The sequence below is a fragment of the Hemiscyllium ocellatum genome, chromosome 4 (genome assembly GCF_020745735.1).
Source record: "Hemiscyllium ocellatum isolate sHemOce1 chromosome 4, sHemOce1.pat.X.cur, whole genome shotgun sequence".
Taxonomy (NCBI): domain Eukaryota; kingdom Metazoa; phylum Chordata; class Chondrichthyes; order Orectolobiformes; family Hemiscylliidae; genus Hemiscyllium; species Hemiscyllium ocellatum.
In genome coordinates this window covers 112,579,062-112,605,108 of record NC_083404.1, presented here as the reverse complement: position 1 = coordinate 112,605,108, position 26,047 = coordinate 112,579,062, and the positions used below count along the sequence as shown (strand labels likewise).

Below are 26,047 nucleotides of genomic sequence, written 5' to 3'. Positions count from 1 at the left end.
GGAGCTACAGAGGAGATTCATCAGGATGCTGCCTGGGGTAGAGTACTTTAGTTATGATAAGAGGCTACATAGACTTGGATTGTTTTCTTTAGAACAGGAAAAGCTGAGAAAGTGCCTGATTGAGGCACACAAGATTATGAGCAACATGACCAGAGTGAATAGGAAGCAGCTATTCTCCTTAGTGAAAGGACAATATTGAGGAGGCATAATTTTAAGGTGAAAGGCAGCATCGAGAGGGATTTGAGGAAATGCTCGTTACCCACAACTTTTTAAAAAGTATTTGGATGAGCACTAGATATGTCATAACATTCAAGGCCATGAGCCAAGTGCTGGAAGTGGGATTACTTAAAATAAGTTGGCACAGACTTGATGGGCCAAAGGGCCTCTTTCATGCTATAGGATTCTATGACACTGCATTCTGAGACTGTGTCCCTGAGTTCTAGAGACACCAGGGAAGCCTTGTAGACATTTTCATACCAAGCCAACTTGCTTCATACCAGGCAATGAGTTCTTCTCTTCATACTTCATTTTCTTTTCACTTTTCATTCCTGTTGGAAGCACTGACAGTTTAATTTCCACCTCCAAGCAAATCTTCAACATTGCCAAATATCTACAGATACACACTTGCAAAAAAGTTACCATTTAAATAACAACCAATGTAATTCCAATTTATTTCCCTTTGACTAAGTATTCATGTGAAAAAATTCCATCAGTCTGATGCTGACCCTTGGAAATAAGGATGTTCAAACTCATTACTATGTCTAGTCCTTTTTTATACTTTGCTATGGTGACAGAAAGAATGCAACAATTAGTTTTAGTAATTGTTGACTAGGAAGGGGAAAAGGTAGAAAATAAATTGCAGGTGTGATTGCTGCTCATGGCTGCAATCCCATATTCCTGCTGGAAATAGAATTGTGCACTTGTTGGGCAAGTACAGGTTGTGCTCAACGGTACGAACCCCCTCAAGCAGAGTCTGCCAACGCTCACTGCCGATACTTTGGGTAAAGTACCGGAGTGCTGCTGACTCCCTCGGAACTGTGCTCCGAAGATGGCCCTTTAGAAGATAAAATGGAAAATTACATTAAGAAAATGTAAACTGGAAATAAACCTAAAATACCAGGATGTTGCTGAACACATGTCCAACTGTCAATAACTAAACTACAAGTTAAGAAAGCATGTCCCACGAATGAGGTAAAATCTCCCTTGGGTTTTCAACTCTCCCACAAAGAAAAGAAAACATATGAATCTTCTCAGGATTAACACTTTAAAATTTTGAGTGTTGTGTCACATTTGCTCCCTCAGTTCATGTGCAGTCCAGCCAATATCATGCACAATTTTATGTTCTTAATCTCCGTGGCAGTGAATAGTCTAAAAACCTGTCACAAAATATGCATCATTTACATATATTCTGGTCCACTTAATTATTCCATTAACATTTTGGATCAGAAGCAACAGCACCAAGGACCAACCATAGACAGCCTTTGAAAAATTAAAAGATGAGTGATTCTACCCCTTCACCGACCAACAACTCCCTGCCCGGCCACCCTCCCCCCCCCACCACCTCCCCCCACACCCCTTCCCCACCCCATACCCATCCTCTTAATGTCAGTACAAAGTTACTTGAGCGTGATGGTTATTAACAATATATCAATGATATTTGGAATTACAACATAAAAGTGCTGGAGAGACTCAGATCTGGCAGATTTGTCAAGAGAAACACAGTTAACATTGAGCCCAATATGACTTCTTCTGTACAGATACTGCAAGACCTGCTCAATTTCTGCTTTTATTTCAGATCTCCACAGCATCTGCAATACTGTGCTTTTACTTGTTATATTGAGAACTTGTTTATGCATGACTAGGAGGACCTAAACTTTTTCTCTCAGATTGCTAAAGACTTAATTTGGCTTCCAGGTTCTGAGGCAAAATGTATCCACGTCAGCTGTGTTTCAAAAATGAGAGCAGTCACTATTGCCGATTTGCGATACTAGAAATAAATTTGTACATGAAAATCAAATTCTAATCAAACATTTACGACAATAATACTAGTTTCTGACAAATTTTGGAGTGGGAGGGGAAGTAGTACCAATCTTAAGCAGAATTTGTGGAATGAGGGGAAGGGATAGACCAGGAAATTACAGGTCAGTTAATCCAACCTCAGTTATGGGGAAGTTTTGGAAAGAACAGAGGGACAGAATATATCTGTACTTGGAGGGACACTGATTAGACAGGAATAATCAGCATGAATATGTTAAGGTAGTCATTTTTGCCAAAATTTGATTGACTTATTTGAAGTGGTCATTAGAATGTTGAACTAAGTAATGCATTTAATTGGTCTGCATGGACTTGAGCAAGGATTTTGGTAAGGTCCCATACGGCAGACTGGTCAAAAAAGTAAGAGCCCATAGGACTCAATGTGGAGTGGAACACTGGATGCAAAATTAGCTTAAAGGCAGGAAGTAGAATTTGAAGTAGAGGAATGTTTCTGTAACTGGAAGTCAGCTTCCAGTGAGTCAACATTGGGCTCAGTGCTGGATTCTTTGATGTTTATGGTTAGATTAGATTAGATTACTTACAGTGTGGAAACAGGCCCTTCGGCCCAACAAGTCCACACCGACCTGCCGAAGCATATACCACCCAGACCCATACTCCTACATATCTTAATAATTCGGAGTTAAATGGAGGGAGAATGAATGAGAAATCATAGATGACAAAAAATTTTATAGGGTGATTAATGGTGAGGATGAAAGCTATAAACCGTGGGAGAATATCAATGGACTGATCAGCCAGGCAGAGGATTGGCAAATGGAATATAAAGGGGATATTGATGTGTATATCCACAAATCCCTGAATGTAGGCAGGACAGGTGAATAATGTAGTTAAGATGGTATATGGGATACTTTATTAGCTGAGGCATAGAATAGCAGAACAGGGACATCATGCTGGAAGGACAGAATGCTTTAATTAGGCCACAATTGGAGTATTCATGCAGTCGTGGTCACTGCATTATAAGGTGGCAATTGCACTAGAAAGGGTAGAAAGGTGATTTTACCAGGATGCTGCCTGTTTTAGAGGATCTGAGCTTTGAAGAAAGATTGGAAAGGTTGGATTTGGAGCATCATAGGATTAGATGGGACCTGATAGAGATATTTCAGACTTGTAAGGGTCATAGATAGGGTGAATAAGGCACTTATTTAACCAAGGGCCACAGATTTCAGGTAAGAATTCTAACAGTGGAATTAAGCAATATTTTCACCCAGCTGGTAAGTGAAGCCTGGAACTCTCTGCATGAAAGCGTGATGGAGTTAGAAACTCTCAAAATATTTCAACTGTATTCAGATATTCACTTGCATTGCCACAACATTCAGGGCTATGGGTCATTAGTTGGGAAATAGGATTAGTATATAGTATCTTTGTTGACCAGCATGGACACCATGAGCCAAATGGCTTCCTTCAGTGCTGTAAATGTCTATGAGCCTAGAGAATTGTTGTGAACAAGGTTAATCACCGTATATCTGTTCCTGCGTCTATGGAATAACAGAAATGGTTTTTACCAACTTCTGCATTTCTGTCTCTGTCGATACATTTCTTAAGTATCTTCTCTTGCACAGTTTCCACGCTCTTCTCCTTCACAGAGGGGTTGGGTTGGTTGTTGGTCCCCTCAGAGTCGAGTGACACAGATGATTGCTTCTTCTTGCAGACTTTGGAGGGTTTGTGACTTATATCAAGAGGCAGTTCCAGCTGCAAGGCCAAGAGATTGGAAGGCGGTGCTAGGGAATTAGAATAAAGTACCATTGTAAAATATAAAGCACAGTCTTTTGCTATCGAGTACAGGAAACAAAGGATAATAAGCAATTAGTGGAAAAAGAATACACGATTTCCCATTTCTCGCAATATGACCTCTCCTAAGCAAGGTAAAGTGGTCACCCTAGATCATTCTTACATACTTTATTTCCAGACAAGTATTAACAGATATGGGGGTGGATTATCTAAACACCTTCTGCTAGCAATAGGACAACTTTCAGTTCAATATTAAGCATTCCTGTATCAGACACTGCCTTTCTTATCCACCTAAAAACTCAGTAACAGCCAGAATACCAATGCTTGTCTCATGCTTTTTAATGTCAACCATCTGTGGTCTTATGTGAATGCATTACCATTTCATACCAAGTTAAAGGTAGTTAACAGATCAACCATGATCTTATTGAATGGTTGTGCAGACGCGAGGGACCAAATGGTCTACTTCTGTTCATATTTTGCATGTTTACATGTATGTTTGCGATGTTGCTGCCTCCACAGGGAATGCACTGACACTGTCTAACTCTTTTCTCCAAAGACTGCCAAGCATTAGATGGGACTTTAATAAGAGTCTGAGTGGGATTCAAGCCCATACCCCAAAGATGAAAGGTAGTCTGTTATCAGCCTTTTTAATGACAGAGCAATATCAGTTTACCTTGCGTTTGTCACTTCCTTAAAACTTTTAAAAATGGGCTTTTATTTCCATCGGAACACCTCAGATGATTCCAATTACACTTATTCCAGATCAGCTCCACTACAGGTTTCCAGAAGAGAAAATTGTCTAACTTCAGGAATAGATGCTGTGATTTACAAAATTTACATTCTCTATTCTTGTTCAGATAGCCACTTGAAGATGTGGCCAAAAATTGCAGCTGTAGTGACTAAGCTTGTTTTTTTTTGCAGGAGGGAGATGGAGAGGGGGAGGAGGAAAATTCTACTTGAAAGCTTTCACACGAGGGAAACAATTGGAACAAATTGTGATTTACAGGATCTTTAATGCACTTTATATGACAGATTTATGATTTTCAATACCTCTTCTTCCATTTAGGCTTGAATATAGCAATGGCACATTATCTACACTTCCCTATTTTTTGCTCTGAGGTTTGTGAATTCTCACACAAATATATACTGTCACACATGAACTGTGGCATAATTCCATGCCTCACCTAATATCCACATAGGCACACTTTCCCATATTCATGGGATAACATAGCATGAAAACTTGGGAAGGATGAAGTTTAGGGAAGGGGGAGTTATTTGTGATGTTTATTTAAATGGGCGTCGAGCCGAGATCAAGTAGATCAGACTGAGGATCAAACCTGCGTTCTTTAACATTATACTGAACGTGGCTTACATCCAGGAGGCTATTGGAATAAGATAGCACCGGTAACATATTTGCAATATTGCTGTTTTACAATGGTGGACAATGGTTTACCTCTGGGCAAACCAATTTTGGAAGGTCAAAATCTATTGCAAGCATTTTCATGGGTGCATTTACTAAACAAAAAGATCAACATTCACTTAACTGAAGTCCCAGTAAACAGGAACACAGGTAAGGCATATTTATACCAGTGTTCTGTTCGAAAGCATAGATTGACCCTATTTAGGATACTAGGTTTTAGCAAATGGCATATTTGACTGAAGCTCCACAATGCAGGACAGTAACATTATTAGCTGGTTCTGCAAATAGCCAATTAATTGGATTAGTGGACATAAGCTACCAAATAAATTTCAGATAAAATATACATCATGCGTGTTTACTGGTTTTCTCAACAATGCTGAAAGATAATTTCAGAATAAAACAGAATTTGCAGCCTTCTGCTTTACCCATAATATACACCCAGTCACTAAAGGATCTTACTGCTGTTGAGTTAATAAGTCTTGAGTCATGTGATGCAAACTTGATTTGACAAACATGTTAACAATTATACTTTTGAACACATCAGGAAGTCACACCCTTTTACTTTATACAATGCTTCAGGGCAAGACAATAATTCTAAGCTTATTTCTGGCCACCCACACTTATTACAGTTAACCTAAAACCTAAAAAGTTGAAAATTAGGGACAGGCTTTCAGAAACAGTCAAATGAGATCAGATGTACTTTATTTTACTATGGATGACAATGTTTGTATTGGTAATAAGCTATAGATGATAAAGGATTATAGGCATCATTCTGTAACAAGTGGTTATATGGTCTGAGGGGCACCATGAGGAGCAAGACAAGGAGACATAACTCTGAACTACTACAGCCTGTCTGGGGATCGTACTCATACTGTTTACACCATTCTGCAGCAAAATCAATCAATCGATCCAATTGAGCTAACTGACCTCCACTTTTCAAATGAACATTTTCACTTTTGCATACACTGGAATTATTTAAGGAACAGTTGAATAGTGCAATTGGGGCCCTTTGATGTAATCATCATTTGCATCTACCTACCTGTTTTGTTAATAATCTGCTTCTAACAACTATAACTGTAGTTATAACACAGTTACATTTTTCACAAAGATCAAAGATGCTTCTCGATGGCAAATGCTTAGGAACACAGGAATGACTCAGTAAAAATGACTCAGGCACATTTAATATGGCTCCTACCATGTGAACATCAGTCATATCATAATGGAACAGTTCATAATTTTAGCAAACAACCTAAAGCAATTCATCTATAACAGACTCAGAAATTACATAAGGGAAATCCCCAGTTCCTGAGAACATTGAAAGCTATAATTCCATATGTATTTGTTCCTCTCAAGCACACTATAATTTGTCTTTTCTTTCCCACATTTTTCAGTTCAAAAAAATAATAAAATTTTAATTTAAAAATTTGGTTTTAAGTCACATTACGGAAAAAATAATTTGCAATCATAGTCTTATATGTGGTAGGATTTATTGCACCAATTAACGTTTTTTTTAAAACCAAAAGTTATATCAAATAAGGTGAGAGTTAATTGGACATGGGCTAAACTTCACAAATTGCAAATCAGATAAAAATAACATTTCACTTCTTTGGTACAGACACTAAAGTGTGAATATTGCCCTGAGACACTGGAAGAACTCTCTCACTGCTTCATATAGTGCCACTGTATTGCCCTGATCCACCTGAACAGACATACAGTATTGTGATATTAAGGCCTAGATACTTCCCAGAACTGAGCCCATCTAATGGGGGCAGGCATCAGCCACCTATTCATGGATTTCCAGATATGATGTTCTTTGACCCAGACGTAGTACAGTAAGAAAAATTTGCAATTTATTTAAAATGTCTGAGAGATCAGTAATTGTTTTGAAGAATTTTTGGCAAACACAAAAATTTCTCAATTGTAAAGGGAATAATTTTAATTTTCTTAAATAATAAAAATTGATCCAAATGAACCTCGATTGTAAGCAATACCAATGGAAAGGAAGTAAAAAGGTAGGGTGCCAGAATCCTTCGAAGAGTATAAAGGCAGTAGGAGTATACTTAAGAGGGAAATCAGGAGGGCAAAAGGGGGACATGAGATAGCTTTGGTAAATAGAATTAAGGAGAATCTAAAGGGTTTTTACAAATACATTAAGGGCAAAAGGATAACGAGGGAGAGAATAGGGCCCCTCAAAGATCAGCAAGGCAGATTTTGTGTGGAGCCACAGAAAATGGGGGAGATACTAAACGAGTATTTTGCATCAGTATTTGCTGTGGAAAAGGGTGTGGAGGATATAGACTGTAGGGAATAGATGGTGACACCTTGCAAAATGTCCATATTACAGAGGAGGAAGTGCTGGATGTCATGGAACGCATAAAGGTGGATAAATCCCTGGGACCTGATCAGGTGCACCTTGGAACTCTGTGGGAAGCTAGAGAAGTGACTGCTGGGCCATTTGCTGAGATATCTGTATCACCGATAGTTACAGGTGAGGTGCCGGAAGACTGGAGGTTGGCTAACATGGTGCCACTGTTTAAGAAAGGTGGTAAGGACAAACCAGGGAACTACAACCAGTGAGTCTGATGTCCGTGGTGGGCAAGCTGTTGGAGGGAATCCTAAGGTACAAGACGTACATGTATTTGGAAAAGCAAGGACTGATTAGGGATAGTCAACATGACTTTGTGCGTGGGAAATCATGTCTCAAGCTTGATTGAAGTAGTAACAAAGAGGATTGATGAGGGCAGAGCAGTAGACGTGATCTATATGGAATTCAGTAAGGTGTTCAACAAGGTTCCCTATGGGAGACTGGTTAGCAAGGTTAGATCTCATGGAATACAGGGAGAACTAGTCATTTGGATACAGAACTGGCTCAAAGGTAGAAGACAGAGGGTGGAGGGCTGTTTTTCAGACTGGAGGCCTATGGCCAGTGGAGTGCCACAACGATCGGTGCTGGTCCTCTACTTTTTGTCATTTACATAAATGATTTGGATGTGAGCATAAGAGGTACAGTTAGTAAGTTTGCATATGACACCAAAATTGGAGGTGTAGTGGACAGCAAAGAAGGTTACCTCAGATTACAACAGGATCTTGACCAGATGGGCCAATAGGCTGAGAAGTGGCAGATGGAGTTTAATTCAGATAAATGCGAGGTGCTGCATTTTGGGAAAGCAAATCTTTGCAGAACTTATACACTTAATGGCAAGGTCCTAGGGAGTGTTGCTGAACAAAGAGACCTTGGAGTGCAGGTTCATAGCTCCTTGAAAGTGGAGTTGCAGGTAGATAGGATAGTGAAGGAGGTGCTTGGTATGCTTTCTTTTATTGGTCAGAGTATTGAGTACAGGAGCTGGGAGGTCATATTGCGGTGGTACAGGACATTGGTTAGGCCACTGTTGGAATATTGCATGCAATTCTGGTCTCCTTCCTATTGGAAAGATGTTGTGAAACTTGAAAGGGTTCAGAAAAGACTTACAAGGATGTTGCCAGGGTTGGAGGATTTGAGCTGTCGGGAGAGGCTGAACAAGCTAGGGCTGTTTTCCCTGTAGCGTTGGAAGCTGAGGGGTGACCTTCTAGAGGTTTACAAAATCATGAGGGACATGGATAGGGTAAATAGTCAAAATCTTTTCCCTGGGGTCGGGGAGTCCAGAACTTGAGGCATAGGTTTAGGGTGAGAGGGGAAAGATATAAGAGAGACCTAAGGGGCAACTTTTTCATACAGAAGATGGTACGTCCAGAGGAAGTGGTGGAGGCTGGTACAATTGCAACATTTAAGAGACATTTGGATGGGTACATGAATAGGAAGGGTTTGGAGGGACATGGGCCAGGTGCTGGCAGGTGGGTCTAGACTGGGTTGGAATATCTGGTCGGCATGGATGGGTTGGACCGAAGGGTCTGTTTCCGTGCTGTACATCTCTATGACTCTATGCCCTCTAGTTCTGGACTCGCCAACCCCAGGAAAAACACTTGTACTTTTGTAAGAAGTCTCATTGTTGTAGCATTTAGTTCAAGTAAAACTTGAATTCTTATTTGAAAAGTGTCTGTTGACTCATGTTTAGTTCACTTTGACTCTGATTAGTGTTGAATTGAAAACTACAAAAACACTGCCCCCTCTGCACCATTGACACTATCAATATGGGTCTGGAACCAGATACTGGTGTCCACCCACCCACACACATTTGGTGCTGTAGTTGTCACTTTACTCTGCTCTTAAGTGCAGCAATGAGCAGACTGATGGTCAAATCCATATGTTTCTTCTTAAGAATACCACACTGCATGGTGTACTGACTGATGCTCCCTGATTGTCCAATTTGTAATGATTCTGACAATCTTCATGTTATGATTAGCAGTCACTTGTATGTTATTAAGTTACAAGCAGCCACTTGTAGTATCACTAGCAGTGACGTTATAGGCACTTCAAGTGCATGAGCAATGAGTGCACCCCCTAAAATTGTACAAGCACCAATGCAGACATTGCTAGATGTCTCGTTAATGTCTTACGGGGCAGAAAATCTGCCACCCTTATCTTGAATGGCCTACATGTGACTCCAGATCCTTAAATGCCCTCCGAAATTGCCTAGCAAATCATCCAGTTCAAGAGCAATTAGGAATAAGTATCAAATGGTATTGATGCCCACATCCAGAGATAGAATATAGAAAAGAAAGATATAATCCCATCTTTCTTTCAGAATGTTTTTTAAGACTGCCGGTGCACACTCATTGCAAAACAATGTGTTCCCCTTGAGTATGGGAAGAGACCCAGCTGTGGAGAGTGCAAGGTTAGAAATGAAAGTAGACCTCATGTACTGAATCACCTGCAGAATACTTGGACCTTGTTTTTGAGAATATAGTTTCCTAAAGAAAGCTTTAAGATCTGTAATTAAATATTTTAATGAACACTGAATATTTCTAGTTTGTGCTCTGGACATCGACAGAAAAACATTGCTCTGTTTGCCTCTGTCATACTGGACAGCTCGGCTCAGGCAGTATGTGAAACAGGAATGGTGGCAAGAGGTTTCTAACATCCATGTCTCATACAAAAGACAGCAACTTCAGTAATACAATGCTTCCTTGTAGTCTGGTTATAGCATTTGTTTCAGAGAACATCTCTGGTACTTGTGGAATGTTTCAGAGAACATCTCTGGAACACTTGCACCAACCAACCCCACTGTCCGATGGCTGAACACTTCAACTCCCCCTCCCACTCCGTCAAGGACATGCAGGTCCTGGGTCTCCTCCATCGACAAACTCATACCACCTAATGTCTGGAGGAAGAACGCCTCATATTCCGCCTTAGGACCCTGCAACCACACAGGATCAATGTGGATTTCAATAGTTTCCTCATTTCCCTCCCTCCTACATTATCCCAGTCACAAACCACCAATTCAGCACCGCCTCCTGACTTGTTCATCACCTTTCCCATCTAACCACTCCACCCTCCTCTCCCACTTATCACTGTCTCCCTCACCTTCATCTAACTATTGCTTTCTCAGCTACCTTCCCCCCCAACCCCACCCCCCTCCCATTTATCTCAGCCACCCCAGCGCACAAGCCTCATTCCTGATGAAGGGCTTATGCCCGAAACATCGATTCTCCTGCTTCTCGAATGCTGCCTGACCTGCTATGCTTTTCCAGCATCTCTAATCCTGATGCTAATCTCCAGCATCTGCAGTCCTCACTTTGGCCCATTTGCTACTACTTAAAGCAGACAAAATCAAGTAATTCTAATTAGTAGCATAAGATCGGTATCAATGAGCAGTTGTAGCTGATTACAATTTTCAGGTTCCAAGTCCATCACTCAGAGCTCCTGTAGTGCAGTGACAGTGGCCCTACCCCTGAGCTAGAAGGTAGAGAACAAAGTCCCATCTGTTCCAGAGGTTTGTAGTAACATTTCTGAACAGGTAATAAAGTCAAAGATCCATACAGCATGGGTGCGATTGTTTCAGAGAACATCTCTGGAACACTCGCACCAACCAACTCCACTGTCCGATGGCTGAACACTTCAACTCCCCCTCCCACTCCGTCAAGGACATGCAGGTCCTGGGTCTCCTCCAACGCCAAACTCATACCACCTAAGGTCTGGAGGAAGAACGCCTCATATTCCGCCTTAGGACCCTGCAACCACACAGGATCAATGTGGATTTCAACAGTTTCCTCATTTCAACTTGTCCAAGTTGTTCAGCCTGACCAAATTTCCAAACTAAACTAATCCTACCTACCTACATTTGGCCCATATCCCTTCATACCTTTCCTATTCAGTTACTTATCCAAATGTCTTTTAAACATTGTAATTATTCCTGCATCTATCATTTTATTTGGTAGTGCATTCCACACACTAACTACGCTGTGTAAAAAAAGTTGCCCTTATTTCCTTTTTACATCTTTCTTCTCTCACCTTAAAAATATGTCCCTTAGTTTTGAAATCCCCACCTTAGGGAAAAGATCTTTCCGATCAGCTTACCCATGCACATAATTTTATAAATCTCTACAAGGTCACTACTCAAATTCTATGCTCCAGTGAAAGAAGTCCCAGCCTATTCAACCTATTTTTATTTCAAGCCCTCCATTTCCAAAAACATCCTGGTAAACCTTGTCTGCACCCTCGTCAATTTAATAATATCCTTCCTATAATAGATCAAGCAGAACTGCCCACGATATTCCAGAAGAGGCATCCTGGACAACCTCAACATGATATCCCAAACCTATACTCAAAAGGTCTGAGCAATGAAGGCAAGTGTGCTAAATGCCACAACTACTCTGTCTACCCGTGACGCAAATTTTAAAGAATAATGTACCTGAACACCTAGGTTTCTCTGTTCTACAACACTATCAAAGACCCCACCCTTAACTGTATAAGTCCTGCCCTTGTATGTTTTACCAAAATACAATACCTCGCATTTATCCAAATTAAACTCCATCTGCCACACCTTTGTCCATTGGCCCAAATGATCAAGATCTCTCTGTAATCTTAGAAAAACCTTCTTCACTGTCCAGTATACCACGAGTTTTGGTATCATCTGCAAACTTACTAACCATACCTTCTAAACTCTCATTCAAATCATTATATAAATGACAAACAAAAGTGCACCAAGTACTGATCCCTGTGGAACACCACCGGTCACAGGTCCCCAGTGCAAAAAACAACAGCCCACCACCACCCTCTGTCGCCTACTGTAAAACCAATTTTGTATGCAATTGGCAAGCTCACCCTGAATCCCATATGATCTAACTTTACCAATTAGTCGATCATGCGGAACCTTAACAAGATGAGAAAATATCCAGGTCAATCACTGGTCTTCCTTCTTTTTTCCAACCTGATACTAGTTGTAGCATCCAAATACCATAATAAAGTGTGACATCCAATCCGTGATATCAGGTGAGTGAAGCATACCCTCAATATAAAAGATCTACAATTTCTGTACAGATCAAACTTCCTGTCACATTTAGAAATCATACTTTTCTCCATCCATAATTTCAAAATCTTTTGAAAAAAGGAAATGAAACCACTCATTTACAGACTACACAAGGACATGCCTAGCAACAGGGGACACCTAATTTACACACTGCATACAGTTCCCAATTTACACCAGGATTTACACTTTAAGTAGTGAAAGAGGAAGTCAATCTGAACTCTGTCTAACCCAAACTTCTAGACTTTAAGAAAACAGAGTAATTACACCTTAAATAAACACATGGGCAGCAGAAGAATCCATTGAGCGTATGTAGTTTAACATTTCTGACATTATAACAACACAGTGTCTTACTGCAAGGAGTAACACAACCCATTATACTCCGAGCCAATTTGAAAATGGAAACACAGAAGTTTTACAATGCACAAGGAGGCCATTTAGCCCAGATAGTCAAATGTATTTTAATGACAAGGGTGGAGTTGAAATCAAAGGGCTTTCAAGGTATCAACAGTTAATATATTTAAAATATTCAAAAGAAAGTCTTCCATTTATTCTTGCATTCTCATGTTCTTACTGATCCAATTGCACCTCCATACTTACAAGTAGTACTTGGCAGAGGTCTTGGTCTCTTCAGTCCCAGGTTGTCCACAATTGATGGTGGCACATTGGTTGAACTGGCGCGTATCCGCATCCCACTCTCCAGTGCACTAGTCTCTGAGTCAGATCCTTTCTCTGTATTGTGGTAATACTTTATGTGGTAATCTAGCAGCTTAGCTTTACGGAAAGCCTTGAAGCACCTGGGAAACCTACATTTGAACTTGTTGTGGTCAAGCTCAATGACCAGCTCTTTGGGAGCTAATGGATCCTCTGTTTTTTTGGCATTAGCCACTGAGACAAAGGCAAATAGAAAGGAAACATCACATTAAAATGGGGAAATAAATGAAAGAATATTTTAAAAATTCACAACCTCAAATAAAGAAGATCTGTAAGTTCATTTGATTGCAATCAAGTAAAATAATCTTTCCTCTTACTTTTTTTTTGTGCAATTAACATTTTCTGACCAACCTGTTTCGGTTGATGATAACCTTTGTGCTCAAACTAGTCTAGCCCAAGACATGACCTCTCCATCTCACCAAATCAGATCAGCTATGATCTTACTAAATAGCAGAACAGGATTGAGGGGCTGAATGGCCCACTCCTGCTCTGATTCTTATGTTCATATGTGCATATGTATTTTAAAAAGCATCCTAAGCATATCAAAGATTTGGTTCTGCTTTCTTCTTAGAGATAGGATTTAGATTAGTTATGCACCAGTACTCAATCATTACATCTTTTTCTGCCAAATTAATGTATACAAGTAGTAATGCCTCTCCTATTTTTCTTGAGATTTCTTTAAATATGCGGACTGATTCCACTAAGTCCACGAAAACGCCTTATAAATGTCCACGGTTCTGAGGGACCTGGTCAGGCTAAATGTTGAGAAGACATTTACACAAGTGGCTGAATCTCAAACCAGGATACAGGGTTTCAGAATAGGAGACTCCAATTTTAAACTGAGAGACAAAGAAATCCCATGTCTAGAAGATAGTGAATGTGCACAATTCTGTACCACAGAGAGCTGTGGAGGCTACATCACTGAAAATATTTTGGGTGGGGTGGGGGGGAATGTGGGTTGACAGGCTTTTAAAATATCAAGATGAGGGCTATGAGCAATTGGCATGAAAGAGGAATGGAACATAGGGTAGATCAGCCATGGCAGGGCAGGGTGGGACAGGCAAGGCCTGGGTGGGGTATGAATGGCCTACACCTGCTCCTTTTCCTTATGTCCTTATTCAGAAATGGAATCCTACTACTATTTGGTTTGCTTTTACTTTTGATTGGAATATATTTTCCAACAATTTGTTGAATATAAAAAAAACTCTCATTGTTCTATATTCTTATATGCAAATTCTGATGCCCATGTTGGTTTCTCATGTTATATTGTCAGTTGCTCAAATCTACTTTCTCCAATCTGTCAACTTCACTTTTATCAAGCAAATGCTTATTTCTAACATGATTTTAATATTTCTGATAGTATTTTATATTCTATCTAAATATAAAATACTACATTGTGGTCACTACTGCTTAGATGTTCCCTAATGTTTATTTCTTTGACCTGCTGTGCTTCATTCCCCCTGGTCCAATAGTAAATCTAGTTTAAAAAAAAGACTTAAAAGGTGCTTGTGGCACAATGGTAGTGTTCTTAGCTGTGGGCCTGAAGGCCTGGGTTCAAGTCCCATTTGCCCAGCGATGTGTCGAGATCTCTGAACAAGAAAAACATCTACTAAGGACCATAAACATTTCTTCCATTGGAGAGATACAATTGTCTAAAGGGCTCTTGTGGTGGAGAATCAGGAGGCTCAGGGCTCAATTTCTTCTACTCTTGAACAGGTTGATTAGAAATTTTTTTTAAAAATTGAAAAAGTGTCAGCAACAAACATAGCATGAGAAGAGGGTGCTACTTGATTAGATCTGCCTACTCTGAGAACTAAGACTAACAGTCAACTGCATCTCCATGTGAACAATGGGCTCCAGTCACAATCAGACATTTCTATCCTACTAAGTGAAAGAAAACAATTGGAGTTAGTGTCATCCTTAGCAACTCCTAAAAATACCTCTCAACAACAATCAGGGAACAGCTGATTGCACAAAGAACAGAGCAAATCTGAATTTTTCTCACTCTAAATGGTGTGAACACTAGGACAAATTAAGTTTTTTCAACATTTAGATTTGGTAGGTTTCTGTTAGGTTAGTTGTTTATGTCAGAGATCTACAGCACTGAAAAGGCGCTTCATCCCATTCGGTCTATGCTGGCCAAAAACAAACATCCAACTATTATAAGCCCATCTTCCAGCACTCGGCAATGCCTTGTCATCACAAGTGTACATAATCTTATATATCTCAATCATGAATGGAACAAGTAGGCAAAAGGAGTTAGAAGCTGGCCACTGTCTAATGGAAAAGTATAGCAGGCTCAAGGCCTTAGTGGCCTACTCTTATTTCAATGTAAATTCAAGAATGGCAAAAGAAAGAGCATTGTAAAATATCCTCTGTCATCTAGTGGCTAGCATTCACACAGGAGGTTTGAATAAATGAATCAACTATACTGAACTCACTGGCATACAGCCAAGTCCAAGGTTTCTATAACTGACAACGTGCCTTTCCATTGAAGAGCCCTGGATCATAAGGCGAGATGGAAGGAGACATATGTACATGCTGCCAGGAATAGGACCACTGATGCTTCTGAATTTTGCCACCACAGCTTGAAACTGACAAGGTCAATCTTAGCACCTCGGCCAACAATCTAGAGAGTTCTTTTCATATAGTATAGATCCATAAGACCATTTGATATAAGAGCGTAATTCGACTATTTGGCCCAATGAGTCAGCTCCACATTTCGATTATGTTTCTCAACCCATTGTCCTGGCTTTGCCCTGTAACCTTTGATTCTCTTCCGAGTCAAGAATTTACCTGTCTTAAATACAGCTATAGCTTCCACAACCCTCTGTGACAGCAAGATCCCCATCCTCTAGCTGAAGAAATTCCTCCTCACCTTTAACAGTACAGTGCACGGGAAGGTGGCTTGAAGTGTGTATACTTCAATGCGAGAAGTATACGAAATAAGGTAGGTGAACTTGCAGCGTGGGTTGGTACCTGGGAGTTCGATGTTGTGGCTATTACGGAGACATGGGTAGAACAGGGACAGGATTGGCTGTTGCAGGTTCCAGGGTTTAAATGTTTTAGTAAGGTCAGAGGTAGGGGTAAAAGAGGGGGAGGTGTGGCATTGCTTGTCAAAGATAGTATTACAGCAGTGGAAAGGACGATGGATGAAGACTCGCCATCTGAGGTAGTTTGGGCTGAGCTTAGAAATAGGAAAGGTGAGGTCACCCTGTTAGGAGTTTTCTACAGGCCTCCTAATAGTCCGAGAGACATAGAAGAAAGGATTGCGAGGATGATTCAGGAGAAGAGTGAAAGTAATAGGGTGGTTGTTATGGGGGACTTTAACTTTCCAGATATTGACTAGGGAAGCTATAGCTCGAGTACGTTAGATGGGTCGGTGTTTGTCCAATGTGTGTAGGAGGGTTTCCTGACACAATATGTAGACAGGCCAACAAGAGGTGAGGCCATACTGGATTTGGTTCTGGGTAACGAACCAGGCCAGGTGTTAGAATTGGAGGTAGGTGAGCACTTTGGGGACAGTGACCACAATTCGGTGACTTTTACTTTAGTGATGGAGAGGGATAAGTGTGCACTACAGGGCAAGAGTTATAGCTGGGGGGCAGGGAAATTATGACGCGGTGAGGCATGACTTAGGATGTGTGGCTTGGAAAAGTAGGCTTCAAGGGAAGGGTGCAATTGATATGTGGAGCTTATTCAAGGAGCAACTATTGTGTGTCCTTGATAAGTATGTACCTGTCAGGCAGGGAGAAAAGGGTCGTGTGAGGGAGCCGTGGTTTATTAAGGAATTGGAATCCCTTGTGAAAGGGAAGAGGGCGGCCTATGTAAAGATGAGGCGTGAAGGTTCAATTGGGGCGATTGAGAGTTATAAGGTAGCCAGGAAGGAACTAAAGAGAAAGCTAAGAGCAGCAAGGAGGGGACATGAAAAGTCCTTGGTTGGTAGGATTAGGGAAAACCCAAAGGCTTTCTATAGGTATTTCAGGAATAAAAGAATGACTAGGGTCGGAATAGGTCCAGTCAAGGATAGTAGTGGGAAGTTGCGTGTGGAGGCTGAAGAAATTGGGGAGACACTGAATGAATACTTTTCGTCAGTATTCACTCAGGAACAGGACATTGTTGCCGATGTGAATATTGAGTCACAATTAATTAGAATGGATGGCTTTGCAATATGTAGGGAAGAGGTGTTGGAAATTCTGGAAAGGGTGAAAATAGATAAGTCCCCTGGGTCTGATGGCATTTATCCTAGGATTCTCTGGGAAGCAAGGGGGGAGATTGCAGAGCCATTGGCCTTGATTTTTATGTCCTCGTTGTCTACAGGAATAGTGCCAGAAGACTGGAAGATAGCAAATGTGGTTCCCTTGTTCAAGAAGGGCAGTAGGGATAACCCTAGTAACTATACGCCGGTGAGTCTTACCTCTGTTGTGGGCAAAGCCTTAGAGAGAATCGTAAGGGATAGGATTTATGAATATCTGGATAGGAATAATGTGATCAAGGATACTCAGCATGGTTTTGTGAAGGGCAGGTCGTGCCTCACAAACCTTACTGAATTCTTTGAGAAGGTGACTAAGGAGGTGGACGAGGGTAAAGCGGTAGATGTGGTGTATATGGATTTTAGTAAAGCGTTTGATAAGGTTCCCCATGGTAGGCTACTGCAAAAAATATGGAGGTATGGCATTGAGTGTGAGTTGGAGGTTTGGATTAGGAATTGGCTGGCTGGAAGAAGACAGAGGGTAGTAGTTGATGGTAAAGGTTCATCTTGGAGTGCAGTTACCAACGGTGTTCCGCAAGGATCTGTTTTGGGACCATTGCTGTTTGTCATTTTTATAAATGACCTGGAGGAGGGGCTAGAAGGTTTGGTGAGCAAGTTTGCGGATGATACGAAAGTCGGTGGAGTTGTTGACAGTGAGGAAGGATGTGGCAGGTTACAGCGGGATATAGATAAGCTGCAGAGCTGGGCAGAAAGGTGGCAAATGGAGTTCAATGTAGGTAAGTGTGAAGTGATTCACTTTGGTAAGAGTAACAAGAAGATGGGGTACTGGGCTAGTGGTCGGATACTTGGTAGTGTGGATGAGCAGAGGGATCTTGGTGTCCATGTACACAGATCTCTGAAAGTTGCCACCCAGGTAAATAGTGCTGTGAAGGAGGCATATGGTGTACTGGCTTTTATTGGTAGAGGAATTGAGTTCCCGAGTCCTGAGGTCATGTTGCAGTTGTATAAGACTCTGGTGCGGCCGCATCTGGAGTAGTGTGTGCAGTTTTGGTCGCCATCCTATAGGAAGGATGTGGAGGCACTGGAACGGGTGCAGAGGAGGTTTACCAGGACATTGCCTGGTATGGTAGGAAGATCGTATGAGGAAAGGCTGAGGCACTTGGGGCTGTTTTCATTGAAGAAAAGAAGGTTTGGGGTGACTTGATAGAGGTGTACAAGATGATTAGGGGTTTAGATAGGGTTGACCACGAGAACCTTTTTCCATTTATGGAGTCAGCTATTACGAGGGGGTATAGCTTTAATTTAAGGGGTGGTAGGTATAGGACTGATGTTAGGGGTAGATTCTTTACTCAGCGAGTCATGAGTTCATGGAATGCCCTGCCAGTAACAGTGGTGGACTCTCCCTCTTTATGGGCATTTAAACGGGCATTGGATAGGCATATGGAGGAAAGTGGGCTAGTGTAGGTTAGGTGGGCTTGGATTGGCACAACATCGAGGGCCGAAGGGCCTGTACTGTGCTGTATTTTCTATGTTCTATGTTCTATGCACAGCTCGGATACTACCTAGACAAAGTCAACGAGTTGCATTTTTAAACATTTTCTGCACCAAAAGTATTTTATTTTGTCTTTGTGAATTGGGAAAGTCAGTCATCAACACCAGCCAATTTTGATTTCTAAATGTATTAACCTGGGCAGACCATTATGCATTCAAAGGAACTGAACAGATTCCCCAGTTACAGGTGCTCTTAACAGGATCCAGAAGCCTCCCTGCTGAGAGACAAGATTTTCTGTCTTAACTCATTAACAAACATAAATATGTAAGTGGGGAAAACATGTATTTCAACTTAAGATAGAGTCATTTTTCAGCAGAATTGTTTTTCAAAAACTGACATTAAGTGCCTCCATATGTATCTGCAGGCATATTCCAGAGAAGATCAGACAAATGGTTAGATTTTGCCCCAGCTGAGCAATTTCCAGTGTGATATCTTGAATCCCTAATTAATCAAACATGGCATGCTAAGGTATTCAACTTCAAACCTTTCCTCATAAAGTTTGCAATCTTCACAATAAACACCAGGCACAAAGGACATGGAGGGCCTCTAGATCACAGAGCTATCAGGGAGTTTTTTTTTTGACTGTTAAAAATATAAAACAGAAATGGAATGATACTATTCAAAGCAAACCCAGCTGGACCAATGAAGACAAAACAAACACGGAACATTTTAAGTAGCATATTTAGAGGGACACAATTTGGGAAGTTAGAAGAAAAACTATTGAGCCATTTATGTCTCTGTAAGGAAGAACTCATTGGGGTCAGATGGATGCATGGGACACATTAGTCTTTTGGACTTGCATGGAAATTTTAAAATGTACTCTACACAATTCCAATGATTCCAATGTGCACAAAAAGCATTGGCAGGTATGAGATTTAAAGGGTTACATTACAGAAAGAGATGAAGTAATCTTGGCTTGTTGTTCCTCCAAGTATAGAAAGGATGATCTGAACCAAGGTGTTTAAAATATTTGATAGGATAGAAACAGAGAGACTATTTCCTCTGGTGTGGGAAATCAAGAACAAATGAACGTAATGTAGAATTGGTGCAAGACCATTCAGGAGCAAAATCAGAATGATTCCTTTCACATAAAAGGTTACACAATTCTGAAACTTTATCCCCTCGCTAAATAAAAAGGATGAAGGTTCTGGGAATAATTGGAGTTTTCAGAACTGAGATTTTTATATTAGGTCAAGGCATCCAGAGAAATAGAGTTAAGATGGAAAAATGAAGTTCAGATGCACATTGGTCATGATCTAACTGAATGACAGAACAGGTTCAAGGGGCTGAATGGTCTATTCCTGTATCTAAGTTCCTAACGAGGGCAGTTTTATCATCAGGATAAACTGCAAAAAATACTTTACAAGACATAAAATAAATACAAAATGAAATAAAGTCTTCTCTTTACCTCAACCCTTCTCCACTCCCAGAAATATTTAAATACTTTACAATTAAAATTTCCAGTTGGAGAATAGCACCTAGCATTTTTATCCAAATACTCCTTCCTTGTGCTAGTAGGTTACTGTCAATGGTTCTGAAACATTAAGACAAAAAAAGGAAAGCCCAAATTGTGTCAAACTGCAGAGTTTCCCTTAAATCTAGGGACTACCCTCAATTCGTTTGCCCAGTCAGTAGCTGAGCACTTTAACTAGGAAATAAACAGGCTCAATCATTGTTTCACAATGGCAGCAGAGATGTCAAAACCAGACTCAATTGCCTGAGTTGGAGGAGACAGATGATGATGATTAAACCTGATCAACATTTACAGTTCTCCCCTAACATGCAAACTTGGCCATGCTGAGAACAAAATCAGAGGCAGATAGCTTCCCAACTCTTGTCCACGGCTAACTCAATGAGGCATTAGTAGACTGAGAACCCAATATAAACACATCTATAAAAAGGACAAGCAGGGTTGGAGGAGATAAGTGGGGACCAGTTTTAATAAATAGAAGTAGTGATTTGCAATAATAGATTTCCTGCATTATAATTTATTTTAAATGTCTGATCTGCATTATATATCTTTTACACCATGAAGTGTAGAAAGCAGTGAAGTATTTTATTTATCTTCTGTAGAAAGAAAATTTACACAATGCTTGGTATCACGCATCACTAAATACATCAACACAAGGATAAAACATTTTAAAATAATTCAATACCATGCATATAAACTATACTGTAAAAGGCAGCTCATTATATTGCATTGCAAAATTCCCTATAACTAAATGGAACCACTCTGGCTTTAAGCTTTTAAGTCTGCTTTATGATTTCAGTTCATCAACATTAAGACTATTATGGGCATGCAAAGCTCCTCATTCAATTTTCCTCAGCATGTACATGACCATTAATGTTCAAAGTGTGATCTATTGGCTATATATTTTGTTAGGCACTGTTCACACGTGAACCCCGACAGAAAAGGTAAAGGTAAAATTGCCATAGCCCTACCAAACTATACCAAACTAACTGCTGTCTTATTAGAGAGGGGTGACTGATGATGGTTAAACCTGAGCACCAGCACGAGGGAAGAGGTTGAGGAGAGTCTTTTGCGGTGACATCAGCTGATACAGGAATTGAATCCATGGCATTTCTCTACATCACAAACTAGCTGTCCAGCCAATTGAGTTAACCAACCCCTGACATATCTGCCCAGAACACATCAACAGGCGATGGAATAATTTAGGTGTATCAGCCATATATTGCTCTCCCTTCTAAAACTTGTGCATATACAAAAGTATTTTGATCCTGGGCCAGGACCAACCAAACAGATTTAAATACTTTATGAATTTTATCCCACCCATCAACACCACCCTGAAGCCGCCGCACACAACTCGTTCACTAGTAGGAACTAATACCAACCTGATGAGGAGGAAGCCACACTCACATCAGTTATTATTTTAGAATGATGTTTCACTGTTTGTTCTTTTCCAGGGAATTGAAGAGAAGAAACAGATGCTGAGGTCTTGTGCCTGGAATGCTGGGAGAGGTCAAGAGGCACCAAGTCACTGATCTCAAAGGAATTGGATTCTCCAGGCAACTGGTAACCATCAGAATCTGAACCAAAACAGAAACAGCACAAATGAATGATGATGTAGGTTTCCTAGCATAATGTTTATGCAGTACAGTACTAAAGTAAGCTTTGCAAATTGATCATTGTTTTCAAAAATTCTACTAAATATGGCTACCTAAAAATAAAACACCACTCCAAATATATTTTGTATCAAGTAATAAACAACTATATAAATGTAAGTATTATTAGTATAATCTACAATAGTCAAGTAAGTAGAGGCACCATTGCACAACGTACAGCACCTCATCAGCCTACACAGCTTAATAGCCCAAGAGTTGAAGGTATGCAAGTCTAAATCTATACTCGAGAGAGAAATCTGCAGCTGAGTGATAAAAGCCAACACTGAAATTCAACATATGGAAAAAAAACAAAATACACGAAATTCAGAGTCAGCATGTGGGAATTAAAAAAACCCACATGTTAGCAATTCAAGCAGACTGCTCCAACAAACTGTTTCATTTGAATCACTATCATTTATACACTGACCATGCCAAATGTTTCCAGTATTTTCTATTTATTATTCCAATTTTCCAACAATTTAGTTTTCCCTTTAACAAACTCCTAACATTGACACCAAACGTTCAGTTGGTGCGACAGAATATTATTCTGAACCGAATGAATACCTTCAGAAAAACATGTCAATCAAGCTGGAGATGAATAATCAGGCTGTGAGTGTGAAGTATTCAAACAGCAAAAAGCATTTTTGAAATGAAAATCAGCCCAATTCATCCGACAATCTAATGGAATTTGGGTCAACCTTCCAAGTACTATAATGACATTGAACGATCGAATATAAGAAACTCAGTTTCCTCTTGCATGCCCACATTTTTTTTCTACGATACTTCTAATACCACAATAAAACCAAATTAATCTCAGACAGGAATTTTACTTCTATATCACAAAGACATTGAAGTTTGCATTGGACAAGATAGTCTTTTTACTTTCTGATGCCATCTGCATATCATTGGCTGCAAAACACTTTAGGACATACTGAGGATTTAGAAGATGATATAAAAATGATACTTATTTTGTTGTTTTTGCTAAATTAATGTTATTGATGACCCTGACATATTGGATTTCCTTACTTTCTTCAGCATTTCTTGCTTCTACATGATCTAGACTTTTAAAATTTCACATTTGGTGCCAATTGACTTCTGAATGCTTTATCTGCTCTTCACTTCATGCATGCTTCTGAAGTTGAAAGAATAGTGCACGTCAGCCACACGGGAGAAGTCTCTCAACATTATTGCGTAGTCTGTGAATTCTAAGAGTAAAGCTTTATCCATACACAGACAACAAAGCACATTAGGTATCTAACAAAAAGGTTAAATATTACAAAATAAAGAATAAAAATAAAATTTCCATACCATTGCTTCAATAGAAATGAGCATTCTTAAACTGAAGAAACACCCTCTTGTCTGACTTTACTTAAAACACTTTAGGTAAAACATTTTAGGTAAAACATTTCCCAATGCCTGAGTTCTTGTGCAATTATGTGTTGGTTTGCATTTGCAATCACCTGACTCGCACTGCAGTTTGACAAAAAAAAATTCCCTTCTTCAATATAAACGTTTAGCACAAAACTGGAAATATCATCCTTTGGAACAAGTGCAGTCAATTCCAAAATTTTGCATTCCTCCATGATTGTACCTTAACCTCTCAAGTGACTTTGTATATCAGTACAGTTCAAACAAAGGCTCTCACCTGAAATAATCATGTCTTTCAGGGCTGACTTACTTACTGCTACAGACTTCCACCATTCTGTTATAATTTTAGTTTTCTATTTTAAAAAAAAACCTTTCTTCTTTAAATAGCGGTTTTATAACAATTGAATCAGAACTATTGCAAAAAATGTTGTATACCTAAACATAATGGTTCAGTGTTTATTAAAATGCTGTTTAGTTACTTGCATTCTCATTTTCTATTGCTGGAATAGCACAACCAAAGCATCATATGAAGCTACCCTAAATTGTAAGTGGAATAAACTATGCACAATGACATTAAGCACCAGCATAACTCAAGCTGAACCAGACATATTTAGGGTAGTTGGCACAGTGAGAAAATCTGACCCCTGCTCCCTGCGTTTTTGAAGACACTGGCCCAAGCTGGATCATGAATACACTCGGACTTGACCATAACTGGCCAATCACTACAAGTTATTTAAGGGGCAGTTTAGCCCCTGGCCTTACTCAATATCCCGAAGAGTGCTTTCCAACAAATGTAACTGGATGAGAACCAAAACCAGGATGCAGACTGACTTGTTCTCCCCTGAAAGTATTCCAACCAAGTGCTATCATACTGCTACCTAGGTCAAAATTAGCTTGCTCAACAGGTCAGCTCAGTGCATGCACCCATCACATTGTTGGGCAAACCTCTGTGGAGTTAATGTTGATACAGCAGAGGTGAAGCATTTTGATTTTTTTTTAAAAAAGATCAAGAGAAATTAAGAACCATACATGGTAAACTAATTATTTTCATTGACAATGAATCACATGTGAAGTGTAAAACAAGTGTCGACAAGGCAAATGTCATTGATTAGCTGGAAGGATTTTTGGACATCTTGGAGATGATAAGTACAATATAAACACAAGTTTGTTTCTTCTCAAAACATCGGTGCCTGCCAACAAACTTTTGTAACCTATAAAGAATTACAAAAAACATCAACTTTAGCTGCTTTAATCATGAATGAAAACCACAAACATCTTTTCTAGTAACTAGGTTCACGCTCTACTGGCAGTTCTTTCTTGATGTCACCCGAAACTGAAGAAATATCAAGGGAGTTGGATGATATTACAAATCAAGGTGGGAAGAGAAGGGAACTGAGGAAATACACAATTTATCATACTTTAAGATTAACTAAGTTTTTGCCCATTTCATTATACAGGACAATATCTTTACTTTCTGAAGTCTATTGTGTACAAATTTGAGCATGCACAGTCCATAACCATTGTAGCTATTCATTGCTAGTTTTGTCAGAAACCCAGCCAGCTTTAACAGGACTTGTTCTCCAACAACTCCTCAATCACACAAGAAAGCATAGATTATCTTAATCTCCTTTCTCTACTACATCTCCAAATACTCGCATCCCCACCATCATATCTTAAAAGCTCAAAGAGCTAAAGGTTTCTTTTTAATCACTAGAGACCATTATTGATAGAGGGAGAGAGTAAATGCCAGCAGCAAGGAGGATGAATCGTAACATTGGTTGCTTGAGTGAATTGTTATGCTGCTCTACGTATCTGCTCAGCAGGTTTTCCTTATCCCGACAATGTCAACCCCTCCTATAGACTTCCTGAACTATATCTGAAATTTGAAGCCACCTCTGAGCTGATACTTAAAAGTATATCTCCTGTATCTACAATCACATACAAACTAAAACCATCCAACTTCACTCCTAACAGAGCATGTGGTCATCCCTCCCAATGTTTACGTCTCTAGCTTGGAATCAGTATTCCTCAAGCTTTTTTGAAATATTTTGAGTTTTATCTTGAGAGCACAATGTGGTTATGTAGCTTAATCATCTCATTGGTGTAACTACTTTCTCTGGCCTCAAATAGAACTTACACATTTTCTGCATTGGTAAAGATAGCCCTAAAGTTTCTTTTGTCCAAGTCAAACACATTTTCCCCAGCAACCCCACCTACAACATCTTTCCCACAACCCAACCTTCCATAGTTTGCTTGCTCTCATACCAAGGAGCATTTCCAGTATCATCTTCCTAATCAACAAAACACAAAAACAAATCTTGATAGTGTAATGTCCTGTTAAACACTAGCCTTGCCCAACTGCCATCTTTCAGTTATGTGTTAAAATACTATTATGGTCAGTATTCTTAAAATCTTTCTCCGAAAGGTCCTCCTCTAGCATATCCTCTCCATTTCATAGGTCTGGCCTCTCACTC

At 39.9% G+C, this 26,047-nt stretch overlaps 1 protein-coding gene across 2 annotated transcripts in view; it reads right to left on the bottom strand.

The window, feature by feature from the left end:
- phf20l1 (PHD finger protein 20 like 1) overlaps nt 1-26,047 on the bottom strand; it is a 126,833-nt gene that overhangs the window by 43,772 nt on the left and 57,014 nt on the right. For both annotated transcript variants that reach the window (XM_060823774.1, XM_060823775.1), the window contains 4 exons: nt 21,936-22,130; nt 13,204-13,491; nt 3,555-3,770; nt 498-548 (listed from right to left, as the gene is read on the bottom strand). In XM_060823774.1, the coding sequence (XP_060679757.1) occupies nt 498-548; nt 3,555-3,770; nt 13,204-13,491; nt 21,936-22,130 (750 nt within the window). The remainder of the gene's footprint in view (nt 1-497; nt 549-3,554; nt 3,771-13,203; nt 13,492-21,935; nt 22,131-26,047) is intronic.